General features: G+C 32.9%; 3 protein-coding genes across 3 annotated transcripts in view; 2 read left to right on the forward strand and 1 right to left on the reverse strand.

Annotated features, from left to right (window-relative positions):
* The window catches only part of LOC108764700 (uncharacterized), a 3153-nt gene extending 1583 nt beyond the window's left edge, over positions 1-1570 (forward strand). Inside the window, exons 3-6 of the mRNA XM_018513044.1 lie at positions 565-700; positions 785-969; positions 1168-1311; positions 1379-1570. Of these exons, the coding sequence (XP_018368546.1) occupies positions 565-700; positions 785-969; positions 1168-1311; positions 1379-1570 (657 nt within the window). The remainder of the gene's footprint in view (positions 1-564; positions 701-784; positions 970-1167; positions 1312-1378) is intronic.
* A 2397-nt stretch (positions 1571-3967) lies between these two features.
* On the reverse strand, positions 3968-7575 carry yellow-g (L-dopachrome tautomerase yellow-g). Its single transcript, XM_018513117.1, has 4 exons — positions 7503-7575; positions 5384-5917; positions 4520-4934; positions 3968-4245 (listed from the first exon to the last, which is right to left on the reverse strand). Exons 2-4 carry the CDS (start codon positions 5873-5875, stop codon positions 4019-4021), a joined length of 1134 nt encoding a protein of 377 aa, XP_018368619.1. The 5' UTR covers positions 5876-5917; positions 7503-7575; the 3' UTR covers positions 3968-4018.
* LOC108764750 (uncharacterized) overlaps positions 7277-19654 on the forward strand; it is a 14984-nt gene continuing 2606 nt past the window's right edge. Inside the window, exons 1-6 of the mRNA XM_018513119.1 lie at positions 7277-7749; positions 9474-9729; positions 10485-11107; positions 16295-16787; positions 17420-17522; positions 18580-18668. Of these exons, the coding sequence (XP_018368621.1) occupies positions 7514-7749; positions 9474-9729; positions 10485-11107; positions 16295-16787; positions 17420-17522; positions 18580-18668 (1800 nt within the window). The 5' untranslated portion in view covers positions 7277-7513. The remainder of the gene's footprint in view (positions 7750-9473; positions 9730-10484; positions 11108-16294; positions 16788-17419; positions 17523-18579; positions 18669-19654) is intronic.

Genomic DNA, 19654 nt, shown 5'->3' on the forward strand with positions numbered 1-19654 from the left:
CGGTGAATACGGCGGGTAGGGCAGAATTTCCCACTTCACTCCTTCCAAGTATTTCTTGACCGGTTTTGCAACGTGTGACATAGCGTTGCCACGTAGCAGAATCAACTTATTGTGCCTATTGTCCCATTCCTATTGTTTTTGTTTCAAAGTTTAGTTCAAACAAATCGCTTTGAACGAATATCAACTACTGGGCTCAAAAGCTTGAACACACACCTTTCAAATACATGTATTGCCGTTTTATCAAACACATAAGCAGTGCTACTAACGACATCTCTCTAATGGGCGGAAACTTATTCCCATACCTAATATATCTCGTTTATACTTTTAGAGAGCTACGATTCTAATTTAAAATTTACCCCAGTAGTGAACTGACGTTACTTATCGTCATTTTGAAGTTAAAATAATGACAAATAACGTCAGATTACTACCAGCATAACAAATCAAAGAGCGATTTATAAAAATAACAAAATTATGCTGTAATTTAATCTTGCTCAAACTAAATTTTATTTCCAAAAAAATAAATATTTGGATAATTAATTCCATTTACTTAAACAATTTTTAAAGGTATCATCCACCGAGTTAACTAAAGTGTCAGTAAAACATTTAAAGTCTCTCGTAATTGATCCGTTTGAAGATCAATGGGGATTTCGCGGTTATATCGCAGATGCCGGTGACGAAACGATCGTTATTTATAGTTCGGGTAATTTACGTATATTCGAAGAAGGTGTTTATATGGCGCTACAAAATTATTCTCTTTTTATGTCGATTGCGATACGAATTTCAGGATTACGCAAGTGGTGGAAATTAAGAATGTTACACGGATCCGAAATTCCTCGCGTGCAATTCATCGATCTTGCTGTTTCTCGGATGAATTCAATTTTATATATGACAGGACATAATTCACATGATCTATTTAGCATCAATCTGGAAAGGATTAGTACAGATAAATTATTACGAATATCTTCACGCGTACGTATTAAGCTTTTCATATTATTTGCTTTGATTGACAATACAATTGAGTGATATCTGCAATAAATCGACAATTTTTTACATAAATTTCAAAGAAATAAAAATACAGACTGGTGTGATTACTCCGTTATCTGCATTTTCAAAGATAATCTTCAAGATAATCTTCGTTAATTTTTAAACCTCATTATATTGCTTCAGGAAGTACAAAATGTAACAGTGACTTGGCTTGGGAAGAAATTAGGTTCTTCCGTAGGACTGTTCAGCGATTTAAAAGACGGCCTACACTATTTTATGACTTCAGAGAGAGCCAGCGTGCGATGGAACACTAAGCTTCCTTTAAACGTAAATTATTTAATTCAATCCCCTTTAAAAGCCACATTGTGAATAATTGATTGATCTGTCCTTTCAGGCGCAGAGTCATTCGGTTCTGGTACAAAACGATGACGTCCCGTGCATAACCGATTATATAATGGATGCGCGAAGAAACGTATGGGGTCTGGTAAATTCGAAATGTCCCGGTACAACGAAAAAGAATACTTTGAGCAATTCGACACTTAAATCTAGAACAATTAAAATCCAAAAGTACTATTTTGCGATGTAATAACTATATTTTTAATTTTTATAAAATATGATAGAAAATTTTTCAGAGAGTTACGCTTATCTTAATTCTTTGGTTGATTTAAGGATAATTTTCTTGTGAAAACGTCATTATTTCAATATATTTTATTATTTATTATATTCATCGCATATTTCCAATCAATATTTATATTAAAATTCTACTAAAAAATTTCTACTCTTCATCATTTAGTTTCTCCTAAAGATTGATTTGTCGTAAGATTTTTAACTATTAATTTATTTTTAACTGTTAATTACTTAAAAATGGGACCTTATTTTGTGATTCAAGACAGTTCCATTACAAAGCAATAAAGAATGGCAATAAAGAATGAATTCAGATAATGAAGAGGAATTATGTTCGGTAGTTTTAAGACGCCTTTACCAAAAATGGACTAGTTCTACGTATACAAGAGTTACATAAATTTGGTACATGTCTAAATTGATATATATACGTTTATATAAGCTGGCATTTATTAGTAGTTTGGTTTGACTTAACAATTACAGGTATTACGATCAATTATACATATTTCGTCAATAAATGTCTTTTTTCGATCGTTGAACAGGTGAATAATTACAAGGTTTTGAAAATTCGTCTTGAAACTGGCAGCTATATGCTGGCATCGACAAGTAATTTTTACACTGGTCAACTCGTCCAAATACGGGATTATACAGCGCGGGATTTTATATAATATATGAACCCCCTATCGGTTACGGTTACATTAATTATACCAAACAACATTGTCAATTTACTATTTATCTATGCGACTTAAAGGAATGTTTCAGCGCTTACATTAATCGATCTTCGCAAATTAAACTTACTATACTTACGAGGATCAAGGCGCAAGATGTGCCGGTTACGTGACTAGATCAGCGACAAAATAGAACTTAATCTCTTCTTATCTTTTTTTTTAACTCACAATTAGATCATGTTCCTGTATATACTATACACTATCAGTACCGAAAATCTATAGTTTATTTTACGTATATTAGAGACCCTATAACAGAATTTGGCCACGAGCAATTTTGTCAAAATTCTACGAGAGAGAAAAATATATACAATTTCTTCATGTATATATTACGGGCAAAGCCCGCAAGTAAGCAGTGTTGACATTGCCCGCAATGCTGATATTATACAGCAGGCAACTCAGCCATAAAGCTCTAGATATATCAAGTAGCGCAAAGATCCTCCATTTCCGACTTACTAATCATACCATATACCAATAATACTAAGTGCTTATTGGAGTACAGACAACTAGGTCGAAAATAGCGGTCGAAATAGCTAATAGGAAAGTTGTCGGCATTTCGGGTCAGATAAAAGGATTGCGCTACTTTGACATATTTAGAGCTTTACTTGGGCAATGTCGACATTGCCTACTTACGGACTTAGTCCTTAACATATACATACTATCTCACTTTAACTTATATTGTTTCACTCTATGGACGGTATTCATAGTCGATTCTTATGACTTTAAGACTGTCTTAAGTACAGTCTTAAGATGTCATAAACCATCAAAAAGCTGTACTAGCATTTTAAGATATTACTTAAGACGGTCTTAAAATAAGAACGGATTATGGATATCATCTCCTAACTTTAATTAAGATTATAAAGTGAAACACACAGTATAAGTTAAAGTGAGATAGTCCGATAGTATATGTACAGAGAGAAATTATATGTATCTTTCTCTCTATAGGATTTTGATAAAATCGCTGGTGGCTCTGATATATGTACACGGAGAGAATTCTTTTTTTAGAATTTACCCTGAAAATATGGTAGTCCTGGGACAACATTGTATTTCGAAGAATTTTATGTAAATTTCTCTCATTTATTAATAAAACTATAATAAAATATAAAATAAGTTTGATTAATTTTACTGAAGTGCATGTTAAAAATCTTTAAAATATTGTACCACAACTACCATATTTTCAGGGTAAATTAAAAAAAAGTTAAAAATCTTTAAAATATTGTACCACAACTACCATATTTTCAGGGTAAATTTTAAAAAATGTTAAAAATCTTTATAATATTGTACCACAACTACCATATTTTCAGGGTAAATTAAAAAAAAATTCTTTCCGTGTAGAATCTCTAACATATACTAGAGATTTTCAGTATATTGGAACACAGCCGTAAGCGAAATGTCGTATATTTCAGTAATCATCTTTTTACCGCGAAAAAATTTGATTATTTTTTCGATTTAAGAAGTTGGAACTAAAATCAATTGAATTCATTTCGATACCGTAAATAATGGAAAAATGTACCTTACGCTAATCGTCGTGTCTTCCATTGCCACTCCATAGATATTATTTTCATATATCTGATGCATCAAAATACGAAATATTTTTTTAAAATACTGATTTCAATTTTTTTGCTTACGAGACATCGAATTATATAAATGAATGGTTGCTCTGTAATTTTTGTTTTAACGAACGATTTCTAGTCGTCGCAAGACTTGACCAGAGGATGAATTCCCACGGAGGCACCCGAGCTGCTCACGGTGTTCTGTATATAATCCTGGAAGTTGCTCTCGATTACCCACATCAATCTTTTATTGGAAGGAACCACTTGAGTTGGCAATCGGCAATCGTTGCCCTTCTGTACTAGAAGGAAATTCTCTGGTATGAAGGGTGTCTCGGTGTTCCACATGTAGACATCGGTTTCGCCTAAAAATAAATAAATTATTCTTCTCAATTAGATGCTAAAGAATTATCGTAATTTACGTTGAAAGTAATTTAATGGTGAAAGAAATTGTTGCAAATTATTTTTTGAAGTATAACTCTGCCGTGCGCAAACTTTTTTTTATTTTGAGAAACACAGAGAAGATCTATGACTATATTCAATTATTTTCTTATATTTAATTTATGCTTTACGAAAAGAAGAATCTACGATACTGTACAAGGATTAATACATGCGTCAGATTAGAGAACGCTAACTTACCCTTATTCCTAAAGAACAGGGCGCAGCCATTGTCGTTTCCGAGAAGAACGATCTTGCTTTGCTTCGGTCCAATATCTATAACTGATCCTTGAGAGAGACCACGTCTCAAGTTCTCAGCCTTGATCGCAAAGAGCCTGTTGGATCCTAGGTAAGTGAAATACAACACTGGCGTACCGCAGCTCTTCTTCACCAGCGTTGAGTAGAGAACGTCTCTCCGTTGGACACCGGTGGTAACTGCATTCGGAAGGATCACTCGGAATCCTTTATCCGCAGTGACATTGTAAACGATAATGGATCTAGAGGCTGCGTCGGTCACGTACGCGTATACCTGGCCGTCGTCCGCGTAGTCGATTGTCAGATATTGCAGACGAGACAACTCGTTCACTAAGTGACTCAAATCGATCACTTTCACGACCTGCGGGACACCATGTCTCAATATGAATCATTTATTTCCAGACCAATACATTTCTACATACTCCAATATATCATGAATTTTAATAAAACGCTGATATAAAATATTTGTGATTTAAAAAAAAATTATTGAAATCAGAGTTATATAATTTATATCTAAAGAGGTTTTTCTATCTTTCATATAAAGGCCTAAAATTAATTAATTAATTAATTTATTTATTTATTTATATTAGAAAATTTTGTCATTGAGAATATTCTTATGTTTTTTTCTTTATCAAACAATTAAAATGTTACTTAAAATCAAGACATCTCAGAGACAAGTGCTTCCGATAGCTTTTTTTCAATTAGAAACAATAATAAATTGTTGTATAATTACAAAATTATAATACGTAAATTTTATAAATTCTGTCTTATCTGAGTATTTCAACGTTATTAATCATTAATTTCTCGTACCTTGCCGGATTTCACATCAATTCCGACGACTTTGGGAGGACACCTGCGCACTGGTTGCTCCAAAGTGTTTACGATACCAACGTCCAATACCCACAAGATCTCTTGGCAGTCCAGAATTATGTCTACTACGTTCTGCAGGGCTTTGCAGTTGCCCTCTTCTTGGATCGCCCAACAGGGGAATGCTATCACCTTCGGGGTGCAATCCTTCTTCTTCAACGACATGACACCCAGAGTGAATGGCACACCCGGCTTGTAGCGTGGCATCGCTACGATTGCATCGTCTTTGTAAATCTGTGCTCTCGTAGCAATAACATTTCTGGCAATGTAACGTCCGCTCGTCTCGTAGATGTTCTTCGTGTCCTCGCTCGGCCATTCCAAGCTGTGGCCTGATAGGACGAATGACAGTTCCGGCAACAATTGCTTGTCGCATACCACTGACGATAACCCATTCGCCAGAATTATTAAGCACAGAGCGCTCGTCGGGATTCTCATCCTGCGCTCGATTTTTGTAACTTGTAATAATGTCCCGATGTTCTAGAAACACAACACATATAACAATTTAATTGTTAAATTACACTGAAAACAATATCTTACATAGATGTAAACTTCTGAAAATTTGCAAGCCAAAAGATAGTTACTAAAGTTAATAAAATCGATAAAAATTAAATTTGATATAAATTTTAATAAATAAATACGTAGAATATATACATTTGTTCTTCAGTTATATGAATTTAAATTTACACGAAATTTTTAGAGCGTTGAAAGAGTATATGATTAAGCTGTATATAGTGAATATTGATACATATATATATATATATATATATATATGTAATATTTAAAGAGATAAGTACTGAAGAAATAGACAAAGTTAGATCAATAGCTCTCTAAGCGAATATAAAGTAGTTGTTAAATGTGCGGCGAAAAAGATGTAAAAACTTACAAAGTTTCCCGTACAATCAGGGGCGAAAATTTTTGAATATGTGAATCATTTATACAGCTTTATACTTATATACGTCGGTTGTGAATCAACTGAAATCGTTTACATTTTTATCGTATATTACTGTTTCCTTCTAACACAATATTTTGCAACGGCTTTCTTGCTCAAGTTTGATGAATTCGTAAAGAGGAAATATTTCGTGATATGCATTTTTTAATGTTATTTATAAATAACGACGAGTTCAGGAAGACACAAAAAGCAGGATACATTAAAATGCAGTAAACCAGGAAATACAATGCACAAGGAAATGATCTCGTTTGTTTTATTAATAATTTATTACACTTCCGCTTCTAAACGAACGTTAATCATACAATTATCTAATACAATTGTTTAATTTATCTTTTTTTTTATTCTTATCTATTTTTAGATTTATTTTGTAGCTTTTTGTAATTATAAAAATTAATATAAATAGATTTATATTCCGTACTTGTACTCTGTTATAATTAAACTTTTTACATATATTATTTATTTTATTTATTTTATTTATTTAAATAAAATTATTCTACACATGTTACTTCTACCATTATTTTCGAATTAAAAGTATAAAGAAATGTAAGTGATCAGAAATTTTTCATACCTCTTATTCTTTCGTATTTGTAAATAAACATTAGTGAATTTATTTTCTCAGTATTTTCTTTTTATTTCTATTTTTATAATTATAACACTTATAATGTGAAACTCGTCTTTGACATTATTCAAATTTTTTTATTTTTATTATTTTCACTTAACGAAGAAAGAGAATATTCTTGTGTTCCGAAGTAATCAAGCATTAAAAGAAATAATTCATTGTCAATTAACTCATTACACAACCTTAATCGACTTATTATGCCTTTTATTTATAATAAATTCATTGTACGTGTATTTATAGAATTAAGCGTTTGGCATTTTCGGTCAACATTAAATAGCAATTTGTGCGGAACTGCTTTAAGGAACGTGTTCATGTCGACTCGCTGTGCATCGCGACTAAATATTTTTTAAACAAAGATGTTACGCAATATCTCGTCCCGATGTGACAGGATTATAAAATTGGCGTAATCCGGAGGGTTTTACAGTTTACAATTTGATTCGATCGCCAAAAGAGACGCGGTCGAGGCGGTCGGATATTCGAAGGGGGAAACTCACAAAAAATAAGGATGCTTTTCGCACGAGCGGTGACGTTCGTCGTCGCCGTCGTCGCTGTCGTTGGTGCTGACGAGCCTATTATCGAAAGAAAATGCAACAAGAACATTCTGTGGACCGGCGGCATCTTCGAATGGCCTTGCGTGGCCACGAAGAGCATATTCAAGAACAGTGGTCGTTACATCTCGAAGAACGTCCTCGCCACCAGGGTTGCGATCCACAAGGATGATGCCATCCTTGCTTTACCTAGGTATGAGATACACAATTTACAAGCTTATAATGCAATTACAATTAATCTGCGATAGAACATTTAATATATTTTTGCACATTTTGAATATTTTTATATGTTTTTTTATTAATCTTTTATTAAAAAATACAAAGAGATTATCTTAAAGAAGATTAAGAAGTAGAAATACATTTTTTATATTGCAATATATGTATTATATAAATTATATCACAGTAATGCACTATTCTGTTCAGATTTCTATATAATATGCACACGTCAAAATGTCTGAAGTTTTATTGAGTCGTTCTTCGAAAAAAAAAAAAAGATTGTAAAACGTTATCTTTATTAGCAAAAAATTTATCTTGACAACGATTTGTAGTCTTGCAGATTAATATTGATATTTTCCAACGAAATATAGATTTTTAAAAATCATGGAAGAAATATTTCTCGCGCTATTCAAAATTTATTTTATATATAAACATATTTAATACAAGAAAAAAGTCTATTGCAAAGGAGTCTTACAAAAAAGTAACATGTATTATTTGTATAAATTATCGCAAGATTAAAAATATTCCTTTGTGAAAAAGTTTGTATAAAGAAGTATCCGATTTCATTTGTACTCTCTATTCGTAAACGAAATCGATCCTCTCCAATTGCAACAAAATCCAGGATAAAAGGGCAACCGTAAGTATCCGATTTCATTTGTACTTTCTATTCGTAAACGAAATCGATCCTCTCCAATTGCAACAAAATCCAGGATAAAAGGGCAACCGTATTCTTTGGCAAGTTTATCGAGCATTTAAAAGGAGAGAAATCGCAGAAGAAAAGAACGCTATTTGCAAATCGTGTGTTACGTAGCGATCGATACATTGCAGTATCAGTCTTAGTAGAAATTAACGAGGCACGAGTTGGAAGTAAACTGAGATTGCAAGACGCGATCGTGATCGCAGTTCCAACGCGGAAAAATAAAATCATCTTACCGAGATATCTACGGGGATTACCCGTTCAGAAAATAATGGAGTTTTTTTTCTGACATGGTAACCGAAAGACACACGGTTGCAGATCTTGTCATGGTTATAAATCGTGTAATGAGAATGTCCACACATGTGTGTAATACAATGTGTGTAATAATGTTGCGACATTATTGATCGGCGATTGTATCTGCCTCATTTCACGAAGGGCGTTTGGCATTTACTACTATAAACGCAATGAAATGCGCTTTGCTCAACGATAAAAGCGTTTAATCGCGATATCTTCATTATACTTCCTTTCCATTATGCGTGCACGATCATTAATCTTACTGATTGTCGGCGATTTTACGAGGTTAACACGCGATATTAGCGGGTTAATGATCAATACCGGTAAGCAGTATTATTTGTATAATTACTGCTGATTAACAAACAAATTTAAGGCATACTTTACAATTTATTTTTTATGTATCGAACATAACAAATCGACTGTAAAGTGTAAAATATCCACGCAATTCCGCTTGGCAATTTATATATTTTATTTCGTGAAATAAATAATTTTTATTTCTGACAATTTTGTGTGCACTAATAAAATAATATAATTTTAAGAAAAAGATTAACAGAACATCAAAAGAACTTAAATGTTTTTTTTTTTTATATGAGATTGTCGCAAGAATCTTATGTTTAATATTTTCTAATAATAATATGAGATAAGAATAAGAGGTCGATAATGTCTTAGAATTAAAGAATATACTAACGTTTATTCGAAATGTTTCTCAGATACAAGCCTGGCGTGCCAGTAACCTTAGCGAGAGTCTCCTTGAAAGATAAGAACTGCCAGGCCTCCCTCTGGGCCTTCCCTTGTTGGTCGCTCCAGGAAGAAGGTACATGCTCAGCTCTACAAAATGTCGTAGACCTCTTTTTGGATCCCCAGGAAGTCCTGTGGGTACTGGACACTGGTGTCATAAACTCCCTTGAGCAACCGGAACGCAAATGCCCACCGAAGGTTGTCGCCCTGAATATAAAAACTGGCAAGGTGAGACAATTCATTTCTGAAACTCGCGATGTAGAAGGGCGCGTCTTATTCTCTTCTTATTAGAAATTTTGATTTTACGTGAAAGAGATATTTTTAGAATCTTCCTACTTTTTTTATTATAAAAGCACAAAAATGCTTTAAATGCATTAAATATTTATTTGCATTATTTAAAGCGCCCATTTATTTTTGATAAAGAAATCGAAAAATTATTTCGTTTACGTTTGTAATATAATTTTGTGTTATTCACACCGTTTGCGTACACATTCATGTTATTAATCTATATCGCTTTTCTTTTTTTCGCAAGAGATTATGCAAGAGAATTGTTTTTAATCGTTTTCTCTAACAAACAAGCCACGCATAATTCTCGATTAAAAAGCTACTTCTCATATCGTGTGATTGTGATACCAATTAAATTGCAAATTATTTACTTAAATTTACCAAAGAGAATATGACGCTTTTTCCAGCACGATATTTTATCGATCGATTTTAAATTATTTTTAACAATAGAATAAACAATACCCAAGTAAACAACAACAATAACATAACATCAAGATTTTAATTTTCACTCAACAATACAAATGTAATATAACATATATTATATAATTATATTATTGAGTATGAAATTATAACATTGATATTATGTTATTATTGGTCGATATTTAGGATGTTATATTTCTCAAATTTTCTTTCTTCTTAAAAATTAAATTAATTCTTCGATTATGTAATATTGAACGCAACGGATCCCTTTTTTTCAGGTCCTAAAAACAGTCGATCTGTCCGGGCTGACGAACTCGGCGTCCCGACTCCAGTACGTCGTGGCGGACTACAATTCAGACGGCCGCGTCTTCATCTACGTGTCCGACGCAGCCTCGCGAGCGATCCTGGTGTACGACGTGACCTCTGGTCGTGGATACCGCGTCGTACTTCCTCAAGCGGTGACTCTGAACTGCGACCGCCGAGACGTGCTCTATCTCGCTCTGGTGCGCCACAACGACGGTAGCACCCGCCTGCTCTTTACGTACTTGGGCAGCAGCCGCGTGTTCAGCATCCGAACGGATCATCTCCGAAGTGGCAATGCCCAAGGCAGGATACAAGATCTTGGAGTGAAACCGCAGAAGATAGTCATTCTGGGTACAGACAATGGTAGCGCTGTCTTCTTCCGCTACGTAGGCAACGGCGAAGTCTACAGATGGGACAGCATCACGCCCTTCGTAGCCGCCAACTTCCAGCCCGTCTACGAGAACAGCTACGAAGGCTCCCTGCCTACTCACATCGTACCCGATTACAAGAGGGGACAGATGCGCGTTCTCGAGAGCAACTTCCCAGATTACATGCAGGGTACCGTCGGCTGTGGAGCCAATCAAGCGTTGATCCTGATGTAGAGCGAGACGTTCTCGCCGATTGTGATGTAGACCGAGGAGAAGGAATAGGAGAACGGGTTGATAACAGCGACAGGTTTCTCGGCCCCCGGCGTGCCCAGTCGGGAGACCGAGTAACATTATAATTCAATGAGATTACTTTTCCGTGTTATAGATGCGGAACAATATGTACCTTACGCCAATCTTTCATTGCCATAAGTGTGTAGCGTAAAGATCACTCTTGTGTACGTGTATGTGTTTACCTGTGTGTGTATATACGTGTGTCTGTAGCGTCAAAACTCGACTTGCAAAAATTACATTGGCTGCAATGCATCCTTTGCAACCGACGATGCAAAAACTCCGACAGTAAGCAAAATGTCAATCGCTGACATTCGTCGGATGCAGAAATAAACGTATTATAAAAATTCAGCGTTTTTTTATTTTCTCTCCTAACGCAACATGCGTTTCTAATCTACTCTCGGTTTAAGTCTCTGATTCGATATTAAATTAACTTTTGCGCACTAATCCTCTCTGATTAATTACGCATTTCGATTCACGCAAATTAATCCACCGCTTTTAATTAAATAACTCAAGTATTTTTTTGCAAATTTATCGATAATATTTTCTAACTTTTATCTAGAATTTTATATATTTTTTTTACAGATTACACAGATCGCTTTATCTTCGTTCCTCGATCAGAATTATAAAATTTAGCCAAAGGCATACGATGCGATTTTTTGTGCTGGGTTGCATGCGATTTAGTAAATTACTATAATTACACAACATATGTTCAGATTTCCATCCAAGTGCTCCCCACGTATCATTTTATTCTCGTTTAACATTCAATGAACAACAAGGATAAAATGATATATAGATGATACACAGATGAGAATCCCAACACACCCAGGGCAGAGAGAGAGAGAGAGAGAGAGAGAGAGAGAGAGAAGAGAATTCCTAGAATTATTTACTAGATCGCATACGATTTAGCACGAGAAATTGCATTGTATGCCTCTGGCTTTACATGCAACAAGTTTCATTTGCTTGAAAGGAGAAAAAAAGAAACGCCGACGAATTGTGCACTGCGCGTGAAAAAGTTAATCACATCGCGTGTTCTGCATCTAGATGCAATTTACAATTAATACCTCTTCTACCTATTCTCCACTTCTAATTTTCCTTTGTGAGTAACGCACGTGCTCGATATAAATTAATAGCTTACATGAAGGACGAAGAGTGTATTTAATTCTTAATGCACCTGTTTTCCTTCCGAATTCCTGTATCAAATTTACCAACATTTTTTTTAATTCGAATGACGAATGAATATTTTTATAACTTCCGTTTCTTTTTTCCTTTTTTGCCTACCAGCATTTGAACATTGAACCAGAAGCTATGTGACATATTAGAACTTTCAATGAAAATTGATACTCAGATCAGATTATCTTCCTGATTTTATACAATACGCTGCTATAAAAGTCCAACTATATCCGATTACGAATTAGGTGAATTTTTAATTGTGTATCATCTGATCTTTGATTTGATAATCCTTCGACTAAACTGTAATTCTGTTACATAATTTATTTCGAAAGAGCTATAATTAAAAGTCAAACTGAATTTTATTATAAACTGTTTATAATTTAACCAGCACGAATCGTTAACATTAACGAGCACATTATAAATACTAATTGTGTAAACGATATTACACGAAAGTGTGTCAATTCAAACGATGTTACACAGAAAGTGTGTCAAATCTCGAGATAGTCGAAATTAGACTTTCAATTAATTGCCGATTGATCGGCTGATGGCGCAAACGCCTCCTGGGCTTTGAACGATGAAAAAAATATCGTAGATGCTATTATAGAATGAAAGGAGGAGAACCGTTCACGTAGCGTTTCTCGTACTATTTTCCAATTTATTCCTTAAACGTGCAAGTTCGCCTTCAAAGAACCAAGTACATGCAATTAATTTTATTACGGTCGGTGAAAAAGTTAAAATCTTGGTCGTAAATACGTTCTAATCATACGTTCCCGCAAACTGTAATTATATGGATTGATGGCATCTAGTTAAATTGGTATAGTCATGTTAACATTTCTTACAAATACGTGTCAGTCTACTACAGTAATATGAAACGTGTTATTTATAATTAGATGCCAATCTCGATATTGATGTGGGAAATTTGAGTCAGCAAAAAAAATATTATTGATTTTAAATTCTTATCTGATTTTTTATATTTTTATTAAATAAAAGATTAAGAATCGCAAATAAATTTGAAATAACATATTCGATATATAAAAATTGATATATATAATTTTTATTGCCATTACCTGTACAATCATTTACATGATCAAAATTTCAATAGAATCGTGGAATTAAAATGAAATTATAAATATTTTAAACCGTCAAGATTTGCCAAAAATTAAATTATTGCTGACAGGACGAATTTCTTTTCGCTTCTCATTTCCGTTTTGCGTTATATAATTATATAATTTACGTTATCATACCTGTCAACAACTACTCATAAATGGTCTTTGAAAAATATCTTACTAGTTCTTATCCCCACGATAAGTTGAGAATTTGCTTGTTCAAGCTGAGACGTTGCGGATCAATAGCGAGCTGCTTCCGTTTCATCGTGGGAACGGTGGGCAGTCGTGATCGTTCCTATGGTATTTCCCATAGTATTCCGTGCGAGGTATTGAGCAACAACGAAATACTCGGTTTCTAACGAAACACATTGCAAACTGTATACTCGGTAATCGAACACTACCGTATCATTCCGTCCACCTCGTTTTAATTCTCAGCCTTTCGACAGCGTTGAATAATATCCAGTTACGATTGTTAACAATTACGCGCTTTGTTGTAGAAAGATCACGTTAGTCAATTTTTTTTATCAGTCGTAATACTGCAGAAAATTCAAATTGAAGTAGAAAGGAGAGGAGAAAAAAAGAAAAATATTAGCACGTCTTTAATCTTAAAATTATTTTTACATCGAAAGAAGCTTATATTAAAAATAAAGAATTTTTATAATACTGTATATACATACTATATAAATATAATATAAAATATATAAATAAAATACTATATAAAATATATAAAATACTACATAAAATATATAGTATTTTTTAAGAGAATTCTATATTATCTATAGAGCTGCGAATATCTTGCAATATTTCGAGAAACCTTTCTAGCATATTACGGAAGAATTCGTACCTCGGATATTAGATATTCTGAAAGATTATAAATTTATTCTCGTGAAATATATACGGTAGTTTGAGTCTTAAGTATTTGATATATACGAAAGACTTAAGAATACAAAGAATAGGCTAGGCAGGTATGCATGCTCAAGAGCTCTGTTAACAGAGAGAAAGTGATTTATTGGCAAGATATGAAGCTTGGTATCCGGAATCAGTATACGATGTATACAGAATGCAAGACTCGCTAAAAAAAAATTGATTAAAAAAGTGAAAAAAATACTGCGGCTTGAATTTCGTATATATCTCGATATTTTTTTAAAAAATATAGAATGTTTGCTTGCCACGGAGAGAAGAGAAATTCCGAGTGAAATGCATTCCCCAATCAATTTTACGATCTGATCATTCCTATATGCTATCACCAAAAGGTTTCAGAAATTTGTCTTGTAAATTCAAGCCACTTTAAACATGCACATTCTCGTCGCGAAGAGAACGACATAAATAAGTCAGGGCGAAAAAATTACAAACAATGGCCACAATCAAGATCGTTTGCCTTTTGCTCCCTTGTCGCAGATATACATATATATCCAAAACGTAAATTATATCTGTTATAATGGGCGCGGCTTTAGTTCCGGGCACTTTCGATCGAGACCAGCCAAGGACGTCAACACAACCGTTACAATTCCATAGCAATTTTGTACACCATTTTTTTAACGTTTCGTAATATCACACAGTGACTTACTAGTGGTAAAGCCGATTATCGATACTTTATATCGCATATTCCGTCACAAGCGAGTGAAGCTCCTTCGTGTATGCACTATGTTAGAAGTGTACAGCTCTTTTTTAGTGAAGTGTGAAAAATTCTAAGCTCGCCTCTTATCTGTCAACGTTTAACATTTTAATTTTTAGCACGTAGCAAATTATAATTACAACCAATAAATCTCCGGAGTTAAAACGAAACACGTGGAGTTATGTTTTATAATCATGAAGTTATTATCGGATCCGAAGAAATCTTTATCAAACTTATTGCATAGAACTTATGAAAAATTTTCAAGTTTCTACGAAAGCATTAACTTTTGACTTACGGAAGTTAGGGAAATACGAGAGTGGATATGCCGCGGAGCAAGTTAGTCACAAGTCACTTTCTTCACTGCCTTATACGAAGAGATTTGCACGAAACTGGTGGTTTGCGTCAAACTCCGAAGTTCTGGAATGGGAAGTCTTAATCGGTGTAGGCGTATTGCTCCTCGATAGAGCGTATGATTGTGCGTACGAGTAAAAGTACATACACGTTACACAATGCATTCAAGTTGTGGTGTCCTGTCTCTTAAGGACCCAACAAGTTCTAACAAGCTGATGTTAGAAAATTGGTTCAGTCGGTATTCGGTCGGTAGAACTTGTGGTACACACCCGTGCATACTTCCCGAGACAGTTGACGCTGGTACCGCGTCGTGGCTGTATCCGATCCGATTATATTGTTACTTTATCTCTCGTGCGTGATTGAAGCAGTGCGGCTGAAGCTTCTATTTCTATTCTACCGCTATTTTAGCATTTAGCCTTGCAACATGAGGTGGGTAACGAAAACGGTAAACAAAATAATTTAATTCTGTATACACGCAGAATGATCAAGGTCTTGTGTTTATTTTCACATTATACTTATTCTTATAAATAAATTTAGCACGTCGAAACTTTGTACCTCTTGCTTGTTAAAAGAATCTCAAAGGGCAATTTGATAATATCAATTTTCTCCAGAAAAAGGATACTGAACTATGACTAACGCCTGTTTCTACCAATGTAGTTTAATTGTAATCTCGGTTCAACCAACACTTCACCTTTTTTTAATTCTAATAATTAGAAAAAGATAAAAAATTAATTGAACTGAGATTAAAGTTAATCTACATAGATAGAAACGAAGATAAGGCATATGTCTTTTTGTGCAATGTTTTGATGTGACTATTTTAAAAATAATTGGCATTCATTTAAATTAATTAATTGTGTATACTTTTGTTCCTTAATTTTTTTCAGGCACACGATCTTAGTGACGATCCTGTCGCTATTGTATGTCAGAATGAGGGCGGGAACACTGGAAACTATAGCACAATGGTCGTTGCTAGAGTTTGCACTACCGGACGAGCGCGGTTTTCAATATCAACCGGAAAATATAGTAATGACCGGTATCGAGATAACCTGGAACAGAATCTTCGTTAGCACACCTAGATTACGTTCTGGTGTGCCGGCCACCCTGAGCTTTTTCCCCAGGAACGTACCATTGGGTAGCAATCCGAAGCTTCAAGCATATCCCTCGTGGAACTGGCATGGTGCCGGAAGAGGAGAAATCAACTGCACTGGGTTGATCTCGGTGTATCGTACCAGACTGGACAGATGTGACCGACTATGGGTCGTTGACGCCGGCGTTATGACATCAGTTGATGATTTCATGCCTGTCTGCCCGCCGAAGGTTGTGGTCTTTGACTTAAAAACTGATCAAGTGATTCGTCACGTCACTTTTCCGCGTGAGGTGAGCAGAGCGACATGCTTCTGCGATAAAATGAGTAGAATGGATAGCATCAGTGAAGGATCCAGCTCGTAAGTGATCCGCATCGAAAATCAAATAAATATAGAAATGTAAAAATAATTTTGAAAAAAATATATTTACGGACGTAAACGAAAGAATGATTTATAACATTATATAATTATTTCATACAATTTTTATTTATATAATTAACATTCATGAAAATTATAAAATATTAAGTTTATCTCTCTTAAAGAAATATTTTTGTAATGAAAATGTTATTTATTCCATTAATTGATATTAAAATATTTCAATAAATTGTTTTTGTCCTACATGTATTAAAAACATATATTAATAAAAATGAAAGGAGAATGTTAAATGTGAATAAATCGTTTATAAATGATCTCTCAGTAGGATCGATTTAATTTACAACTGTAGAATAATCAAAAACCGGTTTTGTGTGCAATTTTATGTCATTATGTAGCAAGATAGATTTATGTGATGATAGAAATAAGCATTACAGAAACAATGATCATTCACTGATGCTTGGCCTGACAAACAAATCATATTTAAGATATTTTTGTGTAGGATTACGTAAAAGTAATTGTTCCAAGCAAACATTGTTATATTTTTCTTAGGTGTTAAGACCAGATTCTTTGCTGACTAATGTTGTTATCGACGAAGTCTCGGCGAAAACCTGCGATGACATATTTCTCTACATGACTGACACTCTTGGTCCAGGTATACAATTTTTAGTTGTAATTGTTAATTAAAAACATTTTAAGATTATTTTGTGGTATAGTTTAGATTTAATAATAGTTTTTTATTGATTCCCTTAAAAAAAACCGCAAATTCATTATGTAACTTCACAGTTGACAGTTCAAGCTTGTTTTATAAAAAGAAAGTACACGATTTCGTTAACAATTGTTTGTTCGGTGTCGATTTCAAAATGGAAAATTGGAAAGAATATTTTCATATTTTAAAACAATGATAATTGAAAGAATATTTTTATATTTTGCTGTATTATTTCTAAAAAAGAAGGAATGCTACGTAAGCTCATAAAAAGTTATGTTATTTGTATAGTTAAAATGTCATAAAATTATATATGGCAATGTCAGAATTGATTTGCTAAATTTCGGTTTGATGTTAAAGATGCACCACGCTCAGGAAGTCCAATTGATGACGATAAAATAAAGGTATTGATCGAATCCAATCGGTGTTTAACGACACAAGAGATTGTTGAAAATCTTAAGATGACGAAATCGAATGTTGAAAAAATTATTTAAAACAATTTGGATACGTTAGTAATCGCAAAAAATATAATTATTTTTTAACCAACCTAATATTTTATTTTTATTATCAACGTATAGCTATTCAAGAGAGTGGGCAAGTTCAAACTAGAAAAGCGACTAGGCATGCTTGCCAAGCGAATGATTCTTACCAATCCTGTTATTACTTTTAAATCTAACCAATCATTTTTACTTGTCGGCGAGCAGACCTAGCTTTATCGATTTGAACGCGCCCAATGTAAATTAGAAAAGTTAAATTCATTTAAATTCAAAAATATGAAAAAGTATGTTATTCGATTTAAATAGATCCGAAGAATATGAGTGATATGGTTAAAATTTAATTCCTTAAAGTTATTATATCTTTTTTAGAATTATTAAAACCGTTAATAAATTTTAACGTAAAAAATTAAAATTCTTTATTCATTGTGTTATGTAAAAGATTACGTATAAAATTATTTTTCCTTAAAAGTTCTTAAAGAAAATTTACAAAAACCTTAATATTTTCTCAGGAATTCTTATCTTCGATGGTGCTACAGATAGAAGTTGGCGAGTCGTTCATTCATCCATGTTTCCTAATCCAGACGAAGCAATGTATACAGTAAGTACAAGAGTTTTTTATATTCTAAAATGTAGGAATATGAATTAACTAAAAATACAGATAATGTCGCAGCATCAGACTAAAAGAATAACGATTAAATTATTAAAGAAATTATTATAAATAAATTACATCTTTTTCATTTTGCTTATTTAATTAGATCAATTAGTGTACAAACTGTATATTCTCAATTTTGGTAAAGTTAATAATCGTTATCTTTTATTTTTAAAATATATTATATATCAATTTTATATAATTCTACAATACATTATATCTAGATACATTTTATCTATGTACAAATATTTTTATAATTTTTATTATATACGTATGTATTTTTTTATTATTTTATTGAACTGATTTCAACATTATGGTCGTATTTACTTGCCTGTAAATAATATAAAATAAATTGAAAAAATAATATTACAAATATATGTATTTTCTTTATTTAATTATTATTCCGTTAATTCATTGTGATTATCTCTTTTTTGTTATTTTTATGAATAAGCTTTTAATGTTTGCATTTTTTTCTTTTGTGAGAGATAAGATTTCTTTTTAATTAATTTTAAATGTGTAATAAATATATCCTAAATGCTTGTTGTAATTTATAATTGATTTCCTTTTTTAACAAATATTAAAGAATAATAAAACTTGTATATAGCTTAAATTTTAATTATGTTTGATAACATTGCAGAAAATTTTTATATATAACATATTATATATTTTGATATATTCAGAGAAAGGTTTCTTTGATTTAAAAAAAATGTTTTTTTACTATACGGTTAATGAAAAAATTTCTTTGATTTGAAAATTATTTTTTTAAAACAATTAAAAAAATTTATTATTTAGACAAGAAAACGAATTTTTTTTAACCGTATAGCAAAGAAACATTTTTTTAAATCGAAGAAACCTTTCTCTGACAAGGGACCATCTCGGTTTGTACAACAAGTTATTGAAAATGCTTGATATCAGCGAAAGTTGATAACATAAGA

Source organism: Trachymyrmex cornetzi, unplaced genomic scaffold, assembly GCF_001594075.2.
Source record: "Trachymyrmex cornetzi isolate Tcor2-1 unplaced genomic scaffold, Tcor1.1 scaffold45, whole genome shotgun sequence".
Taxonomy (NCBI): Eukaryota; Metazoa; Arthropoda; class Insecta; order Hymenoptera; family Formicidae; genus Trachymyrmex; species Trachymyrmex cornetzi.